The sequence below is a fragment of the Lepus europaeus genome, chromosome 23 (genome assembly GCF_033115175.1).
Source record: "Lepus europaeus isolate LE1 chromosome 23, mLepTim1.pri, whole genome shotgun sequence".
NCBI classification, from domain to species: domain Eukaryota; kingdom Metazoa; phylum Chordata; class Mammalia; order Lagomorpha; family Leporidae; genus Lepus; species Lepus europaeus.
The window spans coordinates 8,754,143-8,771,362 of NC_084849.1; the positions used below are offsets into that span (position 1 = coordinate 8,754,143).

Genomic DNA, 17,220 nt, shown 5'->3' on the forward strand with positions numbered 1-17,220 from the left:
CTCGCCGTGCCCCCTTCCTAGTGCAGTGGGTCCGTAGTAAGCCACTGCCCACAGGTACCAACTCAGAGGGGTTCCCTCCACTGTGGTGGTCCCCTCAGGAAGTACTTACACTGACCTGAGTCGTCTACCTGGGAATCAGGTAGAACAGGGTGTCCTGTGTTGGATCTGGCAGCCCTAGTGATCAATAACAGGGCCAACCAAGGTTAGACAGGCTGAGCCAACAGATGTGCGCCATGCTGGCCCATTATTTTAAAGTGGAAAGAGCACTGGGACCAGAAATCAGGTGGCCATTTGTCTGATGACCTTGGGTGCGTAACATTATCTTGTCATAGTTTTCTCAGGATGGAGGTGGAGTTCCAGAGCTCTGTCCTGTCTCCCCCACAGGGTGAGGGAGGGAGCAGATGAGGTGGCAGCCAGCCTGGTGCTTTCAATGAGGGAGGGTAAGGCCTTGGGCAGGGGCAGGCATTTAGCCTAATGGATAAAATACCCACATCCCATATCAGAGCACTTGAGCTGGGCCTGCCACTCCAGCTCCTGAGTCCAGCTTCCTGCTAACGCGGACCTTGGGAGGCAGCCGTGATGGCTCAAGTAGTTGGGTCCCTGCCCACCCACATCAGGGACCTGGATAGAGTTCCCAGGTCCTGGCTTCAGCCTGGCTCGGTTCCATTGCAGGCATCTGGGGAGTGAACCAGCAGGTGGGAGCTCTCTCTGTCATAGATAGATAGATAGATAGATAGATAGATAGATAGATACTAGCTAGCCTGAAGCAAGTGAAGTCATGAGCTGTGTGATGCCGCTATGGAGAGATGACAGGCTATCTCATGTACTCTCCCATCCGAGTAAGTCCTTTACCTATTATTATTATTATTATTATTATTTGACAGACAGTGAGAGAGAGACAAAGAGAAAGGTCTTCCATCTGTTGGTTCATCCTCAAAATGGCCGCTATGGCCGGGGCTGCATCAATCCGAAGGCAGGAGCCAGGAGCCAGGTGCCTCTCCTGGTCTCCCATGCAGGTACAGGGCCCAAGGACTTGGGCCATCCTCCACTGCCTTCCCGGGCCACAGCAGAGAGCTGGACTGGAAGAGGAGCAACCAGGACTAGAATCCGGTGCTTATATGGGATGCCGGCACCGCAGGCGGAGGATTAGCCAAGTGAGCCACGGCGCCAACCCCCTTTTTATTTTTATTTTTTTAAAGACATTTTATTTCTTTGAAGGGTAGAGTTACAAGAGAGAGGGAGGGAGAGAGACCGAGGGCTTCTATCTGCTGGTTCACTCCCTAATGACCACAATGGCCAGGGCTGGCCCAGGCCAAAGCCAGGAGCCCAGAGCTTCATCCGGATCTCTCACATCGGTGCAGGATCCCAAGGATTTGGGCCATGTTCTGCTGCTTTTCCAGACAAATTAGCAGGGAGCTAGATCAGAAGTGGAGCTGCCAGGGGGGCTGGCACGGTGGTGCAGTGGTTTAAAGCCCTGGCCTGAAGCTCAGGCATCCCTTATGGGCACCGGTTCTAGTCCCGGCTGCTCCTCTTCCCATCCAGCTCTGCTATGGCCTGGGAAAGCAGTGGAAGATGGCCCAAGTCCTTGGGCCCCTTCACCCACATGGGAGACCTGGAAGAAGCTCCTGACTCCTGGCTTCAGATTGGCACATCTCCAGCTGTTGCAGCCATCTGGGGAGTGAACCAGTGGATGGAAGACCTCTCTCTCTCTGTCTTCACCTCTCTCTCTAACTCTGTCTTTCAAATGAATAACATAAATCTTAAAAAAAAAAAAAAAGTGGAGCTGCCAGGACTCAAACTGGCGTCCAATGGGATGCCCTCGCTGCAGGTGGCATATTAACCTGTTAACTCCACAACACTGGCCCTGCATTTTTTAAATTTGCAAATGGACTGTTCCGATGCTCCTTCCACTGACCTATTAGCACAAAGAGACAAAGAAGAAATCTGATGTGATTTCACGTGGCCCAGGGCCAGTGTCACTGTGTTTGGATGGACAGCAGAAAGCAGAGTGAAGAAAGGGACATAGTGAAGTCTTCCTCCCCGCTGTCCGCACAGCCACTCCACTCCTTTTCCCCAAGGCAGCCTGCATGACCAGCTTCTTAGGTAACCTTTGGAGATAGTCTATGCTCCCACAAACCGACGTCTAAACCTACCTAAACATTTATATGTACTTAAATACCCTGGGGTGGCTGTTATGGTGCAGTGGGTTAAATCGTGGCGTGGGACACCTGCCTCCACTTCTAACCCAGCTCCCTGCTAATGTGCCTGGGAGGTAGCAGATGATGGCTCGCAGTCCCCCACATGGGAAAGCAGGATGGACTTCCTCCTGGCTCTGGCCTGGCCCAGCCCCAGCTATCCCAGCCATTTGGGAAGTGAACCAGCAGATGGAAGATTCTCTCTCTCTCTCTCTCCTTCCCTCCCTCCCTCTCTTTCACTCTCAAATATATAAATCTTTAAAATGCATACATACATACATACACCCTCTATTTACATGAATGGTGGCATACACATAGCTGTACTGTAGGTAGCCTGATAAATTGCAGGTTTCTCGAACCCATAGCTGGATCTGTGAATGTGAAATTCCATAGAGCTGTTTAGGCTCCGCTGAGCAGCCGTGTGTGCCAGCACTGGCCAGGGCATGTGATATGTGGATTTCGTTTGGTCTTTGCAGCCGCTCTGTGGGATGTAGGTATCAGTGTTTCCATTGGGTCAGTGAAGCAGTAGAGGCTTGGAGAAGTTAAGCCAAGTGAGGAGCCCGAGCTGGCTCACCTCTTCGTGACCCCTTCCAGTTTATATTCACAGACATAACCTTCCAGTCCCTAGACCATGGCCTCGCCCAGGTTTCTGAGCGAGCGACTGAGTGATAGTACCAGACACTCCTCCTGGAGCACTTAGGAATGCCGGGAACAGGTCCAAGGGCTTTGCGTGTCTTATCTTCCCAAGGGTCCTGTGGGGACCGTCTCAGAATGAGGACACGAAGGCACAGCAAGGTGGAGGAACCTGAGGTTGGCAGAGCTGGGAAGCGGCCCCTGGCAGTCGGCTCCAGAGTCCATGGTGTGGAGCCAAAAAGGGATCTTTAAAAATGTTCATTTTTAGAGACCTTTATCTGCTGGTTCTCTCCCCAAATGCCCACAACAGCCAGGACTGGGCCAGGCTGAAGCCAGGAGCCAGGAACTCCATTCAGATCTCCCCCAAGGGTGGCAGGGACCCAAGGACTTCAGCCATCACCTGCTGCCTTCCAGGGTGCTCATTAGCAAGAAACTGGACAGCAGGTGGAGCAGCCAGGACTTGAATCAGGCTCTCCAGAATGGGATGCTAAGGCAAATGCCCAGTCCGAAAAGGGATTTATTGACGGCTGCTATGAAGCTCAGGGGATTTCTAACTGGGCCTGGGATTGGGCTTGGAAGTGTGTGGCTGGGAAGAAAGCCCACACCACACTGATCCCACCCAGACGAAATGGCCCATGGCTTTCACCTTGGGGGCACCAGGAGAGCCTCCTGGGAAGTCCCACAGCTGTGCACTGGAGGTGCTGCTGTGGGAGGCACTCCCTGGTCAACCTGCTCCTCCTCCTCAGGGGACTACATTGCTCGTCAGGTGCAAACCTGGACGAGGCAGTACCGCGCCTCCGAGACCAGCACCATCGCAGCCATGGAGAGGCTCACCGAGTGGCTGCCGCAGCACCTGCCCCGCCAGCAGAGGACCACGGTGGTGCACGGGGACTTCAGGTAGACACGGCCGCCGGAAGACCGCTCTATGGGTGTACAGAATGGGGGGAAGGGCACTGAAGCCCTTTGGTGCAGCTTCCAGCGGGGACTTATCCCATCCCCAGCACCTCCCTAGGCGTGGCCTGCCAACGCGGGGTTTCTCCGCCTGGGTGCTGTGACATCTTGGGTCAGAGAACTCTTTGTGGCGGGGGCGTCATCCCTGGGCTCTACCCACCCTGACTGTGACAGCCAAACGCATCTACAGACCTTGACCTGGGAGGCGGCACCTCTGTGAGGAGGGATGACAGAGCCAGGCCAGCAGTGGACATTCTTGGTGTGAAGTGAAAGGGGGCCTCTGTGTGTCCCTGGGGTTCCCTGCGTGGTCTGTCCAGCGTGGTCTCAGAGCCTACCAGGAGCGGCCTGGGCAGAAGCTGGCTCACGTGTCCAGGCCCCACCTGGTTGGGGCCCTGGGATTGCTTCCTCCTGCGGTGTGCTGGTAGCAGTGAGGAGCTTCAGGGGGTGAGGGATTAGACTCCGCCTTCTGTGGGAAGGGAGCCAAAGAATTTGCAGATCTGTTCTAAAACCATCACAAGGAGGAAGTAATGACAGGACCCAGAGAGCGTGTCCGTGGGGAGGGCTCCAAAGCCACGGCCGTCTGCAGAGAAGGGGCTGGGGACAACTGCAAGCCCTTCCCGTCTCCTGCAGGTGTCTCCGCTGACTGCGTGCAGCGGGGAGCCAGAGGGCAAAGCCGCAGCTCAGGCTCCTGGCGGGTGGGGAGTGGGCCTGGAAGGGCAGGTGGACCGCACAGGCCCCGCGCAGCCCCTGGCTGCAAGTTTCCCGAGAGCCATTTCTCCGTTCCTCCGTGGCTTTTCAGGCTCGACAACCTGCTATTCCATCCAGAAAAGCCCGAGGTGCTTGCTGTGCTGGACTGGGAACTTTCCACCTTGGGCGACCCCCTTGCCGACGTGGCCTACAGCTGCCTGGCGCACTACCTGCCGTCCAGCTTCCCCATGCTGCGAGGTAGGAGCCGCTGCAGGGGGTGGACAGGGGCGAGCCGGCTCCTTTCTCAAAGCCTGCAGCAGCAAACTGAAGCGGTCTGTGGTCGGGCTGGGTCGTGACAGTGAGGCCCTGGTCCTCAGGGAGAAATGTACTGGGACGTCTTCGTGTCACCCTGGGGGAGTGTGTGTAGGGTGCACAGTAAGTGAGGAGCACACCTGTATGTGCACAGCACACAGCTAACTTCTAGTTAACTTTTTAGATTAGAAATACAAGTTTATGGCCGGCGCCATGGCTCAACAGGCTAATCCTCCGCCTTGCGGCGCCGGCACACCAGGTTCTAGTCCCGGTCGGGGCACCGATCCTGTCCTGGTTGCCCCTCTTCCAGGCCAGCTCTCTGCTGTGGCCAGGGAGTGCAGTGGAGGATGGCCCAAGTGTTTGGGCTCTGCACCCCAGGGGAGACCAGGATAAGCACCTGGCTCCTGCCATTGGAACAGCGCGGTGCGCCGGCCGCAGCGCGCTACCGCGGCGGCCATTGGAGGGTGAACCAACAGCAAAAGGAAGACCTTTCTCTCTGTCTCTCTCTCACTGTCCACTCTGCCTGTCAAAAAATAAATTAAAAAAAAAAAAAAAGAAATACAAGTTTATTGTAAAAATGCTATAGACCTACAGAGAGCAAAAGAAAAAGTTAAAATTACTAGTCCCAGAGAAAACCCCTTGCTGATATTTTGTTATCTGTTCTTGTTACCTTTTATGTGCATTTTTTTAAATTTGGGAGGCAAAGAGAAAGAGAGAGAGTGAACTTCCGTCTACTGATTCACTCCCCAAAAGTCCACAATGGTTAGCATGAAGGTGGGAACCGAGAGCTCAGTCCAGGTCTCCCACATGGGTGCCAAGAACCCAAATGCTCAAGCCGTCACCTGCTGCCTCCTGGGGTCTGCATTAACCTGGAAGCTGGGCCAGAAGCCAGAGTGAGAATCCAGAGCTGGGTATGGAACCCACGCACTCCAATGTGGGACTCACACCTTAACTACCAGGCCAGATGCCTGCCTCTATAAGTACACTTTGTAAAAACAAAAATGTGATTCTATGACTTTTTCTCTTACTTAAACACTTTGGGCATTTTTTCCTGCCATGAAATATTTCCTCTACTACACAATCTTTAATGACAGCACGGGATTTCATTGTATAGAAGTAGGAATTCTGTTCAGTTTCTATTTGGATATTTCATTTGTTTCTGGTTTTTTAATATTAGCCCTCTTCTGCAAAAGCAGTGAACGTGTTGTGGTGATACCTTTGCTTATATACAAGGTATACTCCCAGGACTGGCTCCTAGGAACAGAATCCCTCACATGCTTCTAAATCACGAAAATGTGGTCACTCAGTGAATGGGGCAGGCACGCCAGGCAAAGCGACGTTAGCTGCCACTTGTGACGCCTGCACATCAAGAGTGTCGGTTCGAGTCCTGGCAGATCCTCTTCCGATCCAGCTCCTGCTCGTGCACCTGGGCAAAGCAGTGGGTGATGGCCCAAGTGCCTGGGCCTGACACCCACATGGGAGACCCAGATGGAGGTCCTGACCCCAGGCTTCGGCCTACCCTCTGTGGCCATTTGAACTGGTGGATGGAAGATCTCTGTCTCTCCCTTTTCTCTATCACTCTGCCTTTCAAATAATTTTTTTTAAAGATTTTATTTATTTATTTGACAGGTAGAGTTACAGACAGTGAGAGAGAGAGAAAGGGCTTCCCTCTGTTGGTTCATTCTCCAAATGGCCACAATGGCTGGAGCTGCGCCAATCCAAAGCCAGGAGCCAGGTGCCTCTTCCTGGTCTCCCACGTTGGTGCAGGGGCCCAAGGACATGAGCCATCTTCCACTGCTTTCCCAGGCCACAGCAGAGAGCTGGATCGGAAGTGGAGCAGCAAAGACTCAAACCGGCAAACATATGGGATGCCGGTGCCGCAGGTGGAGGATTAACCCAGTGTGCCATGGCACCGGCCCCTCAAATAATTTTTAAAAGACTCAGTGAAATGTTTTGTTTATTATATTTTCCATAATTTGATGGGGTCCCTTTCACTGCTGTTTTTAATCAAGTCACTGGCTGAATACACCATACAGCCGCCCTGAACTGTGTGTTAGGGTATAGAACTGGAGGCCTCATTCCCTCCTTTGCCGCTAATTGAGCCCGAAGCCTTTCAGAGCCAGATTGTGGATGCTAACCTCACACCTGGGTCCCCAGCCATCTGAGGGAGAAGGAGCCCTTGACGTGGCAGTGACACTAGTCCCTGAAGGTGGGGACATCTGCACTGAAGCCTTTGACCGCGGGCCGGCTCTGCCTCTCCTCTCAGGTTTCAGTGACCAGGACCTGACCCAGCTGGGGATCCCTGCCGCAGGGGAGTATTTGGAGATGTACTGCCTGCACATGGGGATCCCTGCCGTCGAGAACTGGAACTTCTACCTGGCCTTCTCGCTCTTCCGTGTGGCCGCCATCCTACAGGGCGTCTACAAGCGGGCGCTCACAGGTAAGGGGGGCTGCCCAGAAGAGCCAGGAGGGCCTGTGTCACAGGCGGAACAGCCGCTCTGTCCAGAAGCCCACCCAGCCTGACCGCCCCTGCCTTGGAGGGATGGGTTGGGCCAAAATTCTTTTTTTTTTTTTTTTTGACAGGCAGAGTTAGACAGTGAGAGAGACAGACAGAGAGAAAGGTCTTCCTTCTGTTGGTTCACTCCCCAAATGGCCGCTACGGCCGGCGCTGTGCTGATCCAAAGCCAGGAGCCAGGTGCTTCTCCTGGTCTCCCACGCGGGTGCAGGGCCCAAGCACTTGGGCCATCCTCCACTGCCTTCCTGGGCCACAGCAGAGAGCTGGACTGGAAGAGGAGCTACCGGACAGAATCCGGCGCCCCAACCAGGACTAGAACCTGGTGTGCCGGTGCCTCAGGCAGAGGATTAGCCAAGTGAGCCGTGGCGCCAGCCCAGAATTCATTAAGATTCAGTTAATTCAACTGTTCATCATTAAATACATATACATGTACACACGCAGAGAGAAACACATATATATGGATGTGTCTGGACATATGTGTATGTATCCTTTGAAATTTGATAACTTTTTAAAAATGCTTATTGGAGCTGGCACTGTGGCGTAGCTGGTTAAGCCTCTGCTTGCACTGCCAGCGTCCTGGCTGCTCCACCTCCAATCGTTTCCTGCTAATGCACCTGGGAAGGCAGCGGATGATGGCACAAGTATTTGAGTTGATGCCACCCATGTGGGAGTTCCTGGCATCTGGCTTCAGCCTGGCCAAGACCTGGCGGAACCATTGGGTGAGAAATGTCTTCTTTGTCTCTCTGTCTCTGCCTTTTGACTAAATAAGCCTTAAAAAAAAAGTAATAAAAATGCCTATTGGTCTTCATGTACTTGAAAGGCAGAGTGACAGGGAGACAGAGCGAGATCTTCCAGGTACTGGTTCACTCCCCAGATGGCTACAGCTGCCGAGTTCTGGCCAGGCCCAACCCAGGAGCCTGGAACTCAATCCAGATCTCCCGTGTGGGTGGCAGGGACCCAAGTGCTCGGGTTTGTGCGTTAGCAGGAAGCTGGTTTCGAAATCGGACAAAGACTCAAACGCAGACCCTCTGATGTGGCACGTGGGCCTTAACCGCCGTGCCGTGCACACACCCCTGCTGTGGTGCTTGTCCGTTTCCTAGTGGGCTGCCTGAGGGTCATGCAGGATTTCTTACAGTAGAAGTGATGTGAGGTGTTGCTGATGACGCTTTGCTTCTTAGGGAAAGAAGGCGTGGGGCGCAGGGGCCCGGCAGGCCCGAGCAGACCTGTGGCATGCAGCCGCTCATTGGCAGCACACGCAAGTCTCCTCTCTGAGACTCCCTGCCTTTTCCACCGAGGGAGCACGCCAGCGTCCTGTGGCTCTGGCAATCAGCGAGCTCTAATAGCTCTTAGCACAGTACGCAGCAGGTGCTCGGGGCCGGCTGCAGCTGCGGGTAGAATGACCACACTGTCCCAGGCTGACGCCAGGATGAGGGATGCCGGGAGGAATCACTGCTTTTCTTTGCTTTCGCTTAGGGCAAGCAAGCTCAGCCTCTGCTGAGGACAGTGGGAAGCTGACTGAGTTTATGGCTAACCTGGCATGGGATTTCGCCATCAAAGAAGGGTTCCGGGTGTTCAAAGAGATGCCAGCCACGAGACCATTAACGAGGTCCCACCACACGTGGGCCGGTCCGCAGCCCCCACTGAGCCGCACAGGCACGAGGAGTTACAGCTCAGCTGCAGGAGCTGCCTCGGGAGCGCTGATCTTCTCTCCGGAGGGCCTCTCCCCAGCCGTCAGAGAGCTGTACGAGCGGCTGGCACAGTTCATGCAGCAGCACGTGTACCCCGCGGAGCCAGAGCTACAGAGGCACCAGGCCTCAGCGGACAGATGGAGCCCACACCCGCTGGTGGAGGACCTCAAGGTAACGCAGGCCTGATGAGGCTGGGGGCCCAAGCTGACTGTTCTGGGCTCTCTGTTACTTGCTCGTGCTCAGGTGTGCCTGAGCTGCCCAGGCAGAGGAAGCTGTGTCTGTGCCTTAGGGACCAGGGACAGGCGGGCTTGTGCCGTGCGTGAGTTATGTACAAAGTCTAGAGTCCGCAGTGGCACAGCTGGCGGCCAGATCAGGTGCCATCTCACAGTGAGGCCGCTGCAGCTGACTCTTCTCAGTCAGGGTTAGCCTGGGCTTCTGTTAGTTTGTAAGTTACTGGAGATTCCTTTAAAATATATATTTGAAAGGCAGAGAGACAGGGGGAGACAGAGAGAAAGAGATCTTCCGTCTGCTCGTTTACTTCCCAAATGGCCACAACAGCCAGCGCTGGGCCAGGCCAAAGCCAGGAGCCCAGAACTCTATCCGGGTCTCTCACCTGGGTGGCAGGGACACAAGGACTTGAGCCATTTTCTGGTGCTTTCCCAGACACATTAACAGGAAGCTGGATCGGAAGTGGAGGAGTCAGGACTCTAACTGGCGCTCTGATACAGATGCCAGCCTCCCAACTGGCGGCTTAACCCACTGCGCTGCGCTGCAGTGCCCGGCCCCACCTGATACCAGCAGGAACACAATGTAAGCATCACCTCTTTTCTGGAAAAAAACAAAAAACAAAACAAAAAAACAATACCATCATCAGTTTGTTTTTTTTTTTTTTTTCTAGTTACAAACCAATTGCAAAAGTTAACAAAGCTCAAACATGACCGAAGGACATAACCTGGAAAGTAAAAGTTCTCTGAGATTCCCTGCCCTCTGAGATAACCAGGTCGGCAATTTGCTGAAGGGCCCGGCATTTTTGTCATCTGCTAACATGTGGTATTATTCCCATGTTGTAATGGAATCGTTCTCTGCGTCTTAATAGCATAGCCCCTTTCCACATCAGCACATGGACGGTGGTGGGGCAGACAGTGGTGGGGCCACACCCATCCCTGGCTGAAGGCCATTGGCGGTCTAGGTGCAAGTCACTGAAGCCAACTCTGGGTCCCTTGAAGCAGCACTCATAGGGGCTGCTGGCATTGAAGACACTGGCTTAGCCCACTGCACAGCACCAACCCTGCCTTCCGCTTCTGATCCAGCTCCCTGCTAATGTTCCTGGGAAGACAGTGGAAGATGGCCCAAGTGCTTGGGCCCCTGCCACCCACTGGGAGACCCTGACAGAGCCCCAGGCTCCTGGCTTCAGCCTGGCCCAGCCCCAGCCATTGCAGCTATTTGGGGAGTGAACTAGTGGACAGAGATCTCACGCTTCTCTCCCTCCTTTCTCTGCCACTCCAGCTTTCAAATAAGTAACTCTCAAAAAGAAAAAGAAAAAAAAACAAAAACCAGACAAACAGGCAGCAACATGGACAGGGACCCCGAGGGAGGAGCTGACTTCCTGAGGCAGAGCCAGGGAAGGCAGGCCACGGGCACGGCCCTGGGGTTTGAGGTGGGGATCCTGGCTGGCCGGGTCGAAGCCGCAGGATCCATGCCCCTTCTGCCTCTGCAGTGCAGCACCTGGCCCTGCCCCAGCAAAGCTCAGACGGGGAGAGAGGTCCCCAGGTAGGAAGGGGTTGGGCCCCTCTGCCAGCAGGTGCACTGTGTGTCCTTTTACGAATTTCTCTGTGCATTTACTGTTGCCACAGGAGACATTCTCTGCAGTAAAAAAGTGATCCAAAAATGAGGCGTAATAAACACGGTCAGATTGTCACCAGGGTGTGCTCCCATCACGCGTGTGCTGAGTGCCCGGCCCCCTCACACCAGCCATGCGCTTCCTCCTGGCCCATAGAGCTCTCCCGGGCTCCCCTCCTCTTCCCTCCCAGCGCGCTTCCTCCTGGCTGTCAGCAGCACAACGCCACCAGACTCTAAAAGAAACACCTAGCAAAACCCCTCTCCCTAAACATTCTGCTTGTGGTTATGCCCGCTTGGTGAAATCGTGGCCTGAGACTTTTATCCAGAGTGTGATTACTGCCCATAAATGAGAAGCACTCAGCTCCTTACCATGCGGCTCACAACCTGGACACGTAACCGTTAGTGTCTTCAATTTAAAGGTAAAGGCACAGGTTTGTGTGGGGTACACAGCCAGGAATAACACCTGGATTCCATCCAGATCTCTGGCTCAAGTCCTGCTCTACTCCCTGACCCTTCAAGTGAACACCCATCCTCTGCTCTCTCTCAGAACTCCCTCACTGCCTCCGCCTCCCTTCCCGTCCATTTGTTCCGGTTAATGGTCACTCTGCCCTAATCAACAGCAGAGAGGGAGGCAAGGACATGAGGGACTCTGGAAGTGCATGACACTGAGCCGGGCTGGCGGGGCCCTCCCAGCGAGCAGCGGCGACGAGAGTTAGCACGCCCCGATCGCCGGGCTCGCCGCAGCCTTCCTGCCTCTGCCCCTGGTGCCTCAGTCCATCTGCGCGGCAGCCCAGGCGTGGCTGTTGTGGGCCTCGGCTGGGTTCGGGCTGCCCGGTGTCCTCCATCCCACCCCTTCTCTTGGTAGCAGCACCGGAGTCCTACTCAGGGTGTTTCTCCCCCTCTCCCCACCACTCCGCGCCCCGGTTCGGCTGTGGTGTAGAGGAACTGTCAGGGTCCTGGCCGGGCCTTCCCTGGCCGAGAAGTGGGCACGGGAGCGCCCTAGGCCAACTCCGCCTTCCTGCACTGGAAGATCGGAACAGCCGTGCTCACTGAGCTCCGCCGTGAGCGGCCCGTGCACTGCCCTCCAGGTGGCCGGGCCCTCGCCTCGCCTCACCTCGGAAGGAGCCCCACTCTGGAGTCTGTCCCATCCAGAGTCCTGAGAAGCGTCTATGGCTTCCTCCTGTACCCCCTCATCTGCAGTCCGTCTCTGGGGCTGCACCGCAGTGGCTGACGGTCAGGGAGGTTGCTCACGGCCCCATCTCACAGATGGGAACGAAACCCAGCGTTCCCCTGCTGCTGTGGCCTGGCTGGGTCTGACGGAGGCCTGAGCGCTCACCCCAGGGCACACTGCCTGGCTCTCCATTCTGAGTGACAGACATGTAGGAACAGGTTCCTGTCCCAAGAGCAAAGCTGGCCTCTGGCCTCATAAAGGAGCTTGTGTGTGTGTTGTCGGGGGGGGGGGTCCCCCTTATCAACCTCAGTCTTGGCTGGGGCTGCAGCCACAGGTGCCGGGGGATGCTGCTCACCGTGGAGAGGGTGCTCCTGGGAGGTGGTGCCCAGGGCAGGACTCGCTGCTCCCCAGACACCTCTGTAGGCAGAGACCCAGCCTGAGGGCCGGCTCACGTCACTGTGTAGGCACCTGCTGCATCTGGGGCTCTCCTCCTTTTCCCTCCCAGCCCCTATCCTTGTCTTCCGCCGTAAAAATAAAATCCAATCCTGACGTACTTTTCCCATAACAGGAGAAAGCCAAGGCCGAAGGACTTTGGAACCTTTTCCTACCCTTGGAGACTGATCCTGAGAAAAAGTACGGGGCAGGGCTCACCAACGTAGAGTACGCGCACCTGTGCGAGCTCATGGGCTCGTCTCTGCCGGCGCCCGAGGTACCTGCTCCATCACGCCCTCAGGGGCGAGACCACCACGCTTTGCCAGTCCCACTCCCCCACAAGAGAGAGAGGCACCTGTGTGAACTTGAACTTTCTAGAGAGGAAGGGCAAGCACAGGCCAGGGCTGGGAGTCACCGGGGAAGACGGGAGTGGGCCAGCCCCCAGCCTCCTTCCACTTCACCCAGACAGGGGCTCTGGGATTCTAGAATCAAAATGTGCGATGGAGAGGCGGGACTTCGTGAGGTTGTCAGGGGGTGACTCGGAAGGGGTCCTGCTCCAGCACTTCCGGGGTGTCTGACGTTTGCACCCAGATGCAGGCATCACTTGGGCGCCCTTTTGCTCCTCAGATATTCAACTGCTCGGCGCCAGACACAGGGAACATGGAGCTGCTGGTGCGCTACGGCAGCGAGGACCAGAAGGCCCGCTGGCTGCTCCCCCTGCTGCAGGGCAAGGCCCGCTCCTGCTTCGCGATGACCGAGCCCCAGGTACCTCGCTTGCGCGGCCCCCACTGCGGGGCCCTGGGCGGGCAGCGGGACCGTGGCTGAGTGGAGCGCTCTCCTGCAGGTCGCCTCCTCCGATGCCACTAACATAGAGGCTTCCATCCGGGAGGAGGGCGGCTGCTACGTCATAAACGGACACAAGTGGTGGATCACAGGTATCTGGCCTGAAATTGGCTTCTCAGTGCCCTCGGTGACTGTGTCAGATGCCTGGCAGGGGCAGCACACCCCCTGGACGAGAGGGCCCTGCGGGGGGTGTGCTGTCTCTCAGGAGACCAGGCGTGCGCCTCTCATGGAGAGGGCAGCTGCTAGGGACGGGTGGGCGGCCACATCCCTCGTTCCTGGGTCAGGTGCATTACAACCCAAGGGCCGACAAAAATCCCGCCCTCTCTGGGGTTACCTCTGCAGGGCCCCCATAAGCATTCCAGAGGCTTTCATCTCGCGGAGTGCCTGCACCTGCCCGAGAGGCAGATGGGATCACCCCATTTTACAGGGCGGGAAGGCAGGACTTGGGGCAGCAACTCCAGTCACTGGCCGCAGAGAGGGACCCAGAGTGAGAGGTCTGGCCGGTGCCCAAAGCGTCCACTCCAACACCTGAGTGCACAGAGCCGACCAGGCCACAGTCCTCAGCCTCTTGTCCTTAAGTTCCATTTCCAACTCTACAAGACACTTAAAAAAAATGTTTATGATGCTGGATTCCTTCTTCACTGGGCCAAAAACCCACTTTGCTCTTATTTCCGGCTGAAAGCCCGCAAGTACCTGTCTGATGACGGAATATTTCCCGGCTCCGTCTGCCCAGGACCAGGTGATGGCAAATGTCATGGCTCTGGCGTCTCTCCCTTCCTGGCAGGCATCCTGGATCCGCGTTGCCAGCTCTGCGTGTTCATGGGGAAAACAGACCCACATGCCCCGCGCCACCGGCAGCAGTCCGTGCTCTTGGTCCCCATGGACACACCAGGGGTAAAAGTCATCCGGCCTCTGACGGTGTACGGGTTGGAGGATGCTCCAGGTCAGACTCCTGCGGGCGGGGCGCCCTGGGTGGGTCCGGTCCTTGCTCAAGTTCAGGCCTCCTGCATCTCAGGGTACGGTGACATCAGGAGGGCCACGTATGCCTGCATGTCAGTCCCATACCTTGAAATCCAGCCACACAGGCAGATGTCCAACAGGCTTCCATGCAGCTTCTTACTCTTGTACACTCAGAAGAGGAGCAGGACCCCGGGGGACAGGCAGCCCCCTGGAGCCCAGGCAGAGGCGCAAGCGTCCGCCAGCCCCCAGTGTGCGGAGTGACCCTGGGGCCAGAGCTGTGGGTGGGGCCCGTCACTGGGTTCCCTGGCAGAGTGTTCACGTGTGCACTTCTGGGATTCCCCGGGCCGCCACCCTGTTAGAATCCTGAACGTCTAGGGGCTGTCAGCTTCAGCCAGCAGCATTTTGTTTCTGTCAGAGTAACGGCAAAATAGCCATTTGCCATTAGACATCAGTGATTCATTTTCCATCTGTAACAGGCTCCTCCTTCCTGCCCGCCCTGTGTCCCCATAGAAGCCTGTGCCGGGGCAGCAGATAAGCCCAAGGCACGGAGCGACCCCAGCCCAGGAGAGGGCTTTGGTGGACGGCTCAGGGCCGGTGTGTTTGGGTCTTGCAGGTGGCCATGGCGAAGTCCGGTTTGAGAACGTGCGTGTGCCCAAGGAGAACGTGGTGCTGGGCCCCGGGCGCGGCTTTGAGGTCGCCCAGGGAAGGCTGGGGCCCGGGCGGATCCACCACTGCATGAGGCTGATTGGCTTCTCTGAGAGGGCCCTGGCGCTCATGAAGACCCGCGTGAGTGCCCCCCACCCTGCTCGGAGGCGGAGCCACCTCTGCTTTGCTGTCAGTTTGAACCCTGCCAGGAAGCCCTGTCGCTGCCTTCGCTCCCCATGTGCTGCTTTTCTGCGGTTATGAAATTCAGAGTCCAAGGGCCCCGCTCCGGCCAAGTGACCCGAAGCGGAAGGCCAGGTCTAGGGCAGGCTCCAAGGTCCAGAGGGTCACGGGCTGCCCAGAGCCATTCAGGTTCCCAGCACATGGTTAAATAGCAGAGAGCAGGGAGAACTCCTGTGACTCATTTTTATCCCTGGGATTCCAGTGTCTGCCCCTCTGTCAGCCTCCTCCTACAACGTGTCTGGAAAATACTATTTTGCTGTGACTCTCTCGCATCGGGAGCCTACATAAGAGACACCTGCCATGGACAGCAATTCAAATCACTGGTAGTGATTTCACAAGTAGGAAGCAAACCTTTGAGACCAAAACAAATATCTCACAAAAAATGGTATATAGGGGGCCGGCACTGTGGTGTAGTGGGTAAAGCTGCTGCCTGCAGTGCCGGCATCCCATAGGGGCACGGGTTCAAATCCCAGCTGTTGCACTTCTGATCCAGCTCTCTGCTATGGCCTGGGAAAGCAGCAGCAGATGGCCCAAGTGCTTGGGTCACTGCACCTGTGTGGGAGACCCGGGTGAAGCTCCTGGCTCCTGGCTTCGGATTGGCCCAGCTCTGGCTGTTGTGGCCATTTGGGGAGTGAACCAGCAGATGGAAAACCTCTCTCCCTCTCTTTTCTCTCTCTCTGCCTCTGCCTCTCTGTAACTGTGCCTTTCAAATAAATAATTTAAAAAAAAAATAAGAAATGCTCTATAAAGAGCGGAGGGGCGGTGTTGTGGCGCAGAGGCTGCTGCCCGGGCCGTCCACATCCTGGGTCAGAGCGGCTCCACTTCTTGAGCCAGCTCCCTGCTGGTGACACGGGAGGCAGCCAGTGACGGCTCAAGAACTGGGTCCCTGCCTCCCACGTGGGAGACCCAGATGCGGTTCCTGGCCCCTGGCATCGGCCTGGCCCAGCCTTGACTGTTGTGGGTTTTCGAGGAGTGAACTAACATAGAAAATTTCTCTACTTCATTTTTTAAAATTTATTTCCAAGACAGAGTGGCAATGTGGTGGATATGGGATGTAGCTGTCCAGAGCAGCAGATTAACCTGCTGCACCACAACTCCCAGCTCCAGATCTCTCAGTCTCTCTCTGCCTTTCAGATGAATATCAAATGAATAAACATTAAAAAAAAACCAAACCACCAGAAGCAGTCCGATACACGCTGATCGCCGCACAAAGCTGTGATTTATATCCTGTTGGTTGAGACTGTTCTTTTTCTCTCTGAATAAACCATGCCACGCTAGGGGTCGTGACACTGAACTCAGGCCAGGCTCCCAGCAGTGCGACTCCACATATAAAGCAAAAACCCTCAGTGCACAGCAGAAGCACGGTCACTGCTCAGGACTGTGTTCCGAGGGAGTCATTAGTGAAAGACGCCTCTGGGAGGCGCACCACAGTGCTGATTATGCCACAGAGTGTGTGAGCTACCCGGAAGGCTAACAGTGGGTGACGGGCCAAATACACCAGGGTATGGGTGTGCAGTGAAAGCTAAAAGATGCTGTGCAATTTTTTTTTAAGATTTGTATATTTATTTGAAAGGCAGAGTTACAAAGAGAGAGGGAGGAAGAGACAGAGATCCATGATCCATCATCCGTCTGCTGGTTTACTCTCCAGATGCCGGCAATAGCCACGGTTAGGCCAGACCAAAGCCAGGAGCCTGGAACTCCCTCTGGGACTCCTACCTGGGTGGCTTGAAGTGGCACTCCTGTGGGATGCCGGGGTTGCAGGCAGCTCAGGCTGCACCACAATGCTGCCCTGGGAGTCTAGTTCTTAACATCTAGAAATCGACTCTATGCTTTCTTGCCTTATTTGAGAGGCAGAGACAAAGACAACTCCCATCTGCTGCTTCACTCCCCAAATGCCTGCAATGGCTAGGACTGGGCAGGCCAAAGCCGGGAGCCAGGAACTCCATCCAGGTCTCCCACATGGACGGCAGGGACCCAGCTACTTGTTCCCTTCCAGGGTCTATATTAGCCGAAGCTGGAATTGGGATGTGGGACATAAACCCAGGTTCTTCAAAATGAGATGCTGGTATCTTATCCAATGTCAGAACTTCTAGGGCAAACACCTACTGC

The 17,220-nt window shown here is 55.7% G+C and overlaps 1 protein-coding gene across 8 annotated transcripts in view; it reads left to right on the forward strand.

The window, feature by feature from the left end:
• Window positions 1–17,220, forward strand: part of ACAD10 (acyl-CoA dehydrogenase family member 10) — a 47,018-nt gene that overhangs the window by 25,783 nt on the left and 4,015 nt on the right. For all 8 annotated transcript variants that reach the window (XM_062182086.1, XM_062182082.1, XM_062182087.1 and 5 more), the window contains 9 exons: window positions 3,575–3,725; window positions 4,579–4,724; window positions 7,045–7,218; window positions 8,767–9,152; window positions 12,560–12,700; window positions 13,051–13,188; window positions 13,268–13,358; window positions 14,051–14,209; window positions 14,840–15,012. In XM_062182086.1, the coding sequence (XP_062038070.1) occupies window positions 3,575–3,725; window positions 4,579–4,724; window positions 7,045–7,218; window positions 8,767–9,152; window positions 12,560–12,700; window positions 13,051–13,188; window positions 13,268–13,358; window positions 14,051–14,209; window positions 14,840–15,012 (1,559 nt within the window). The remainder of the gene's footprint in view (window positions 1–3,574; window positions 3,726–4,578; window positions 4,725–7,044; window positions 7,219–8,766; window positions 9,153–12,559; window positions 12,701–13,050; window positions 13,189–13,267; window positions 13,359–14,050; window positions 14,210–14,839; window positions 15,013–17,220) is intronic.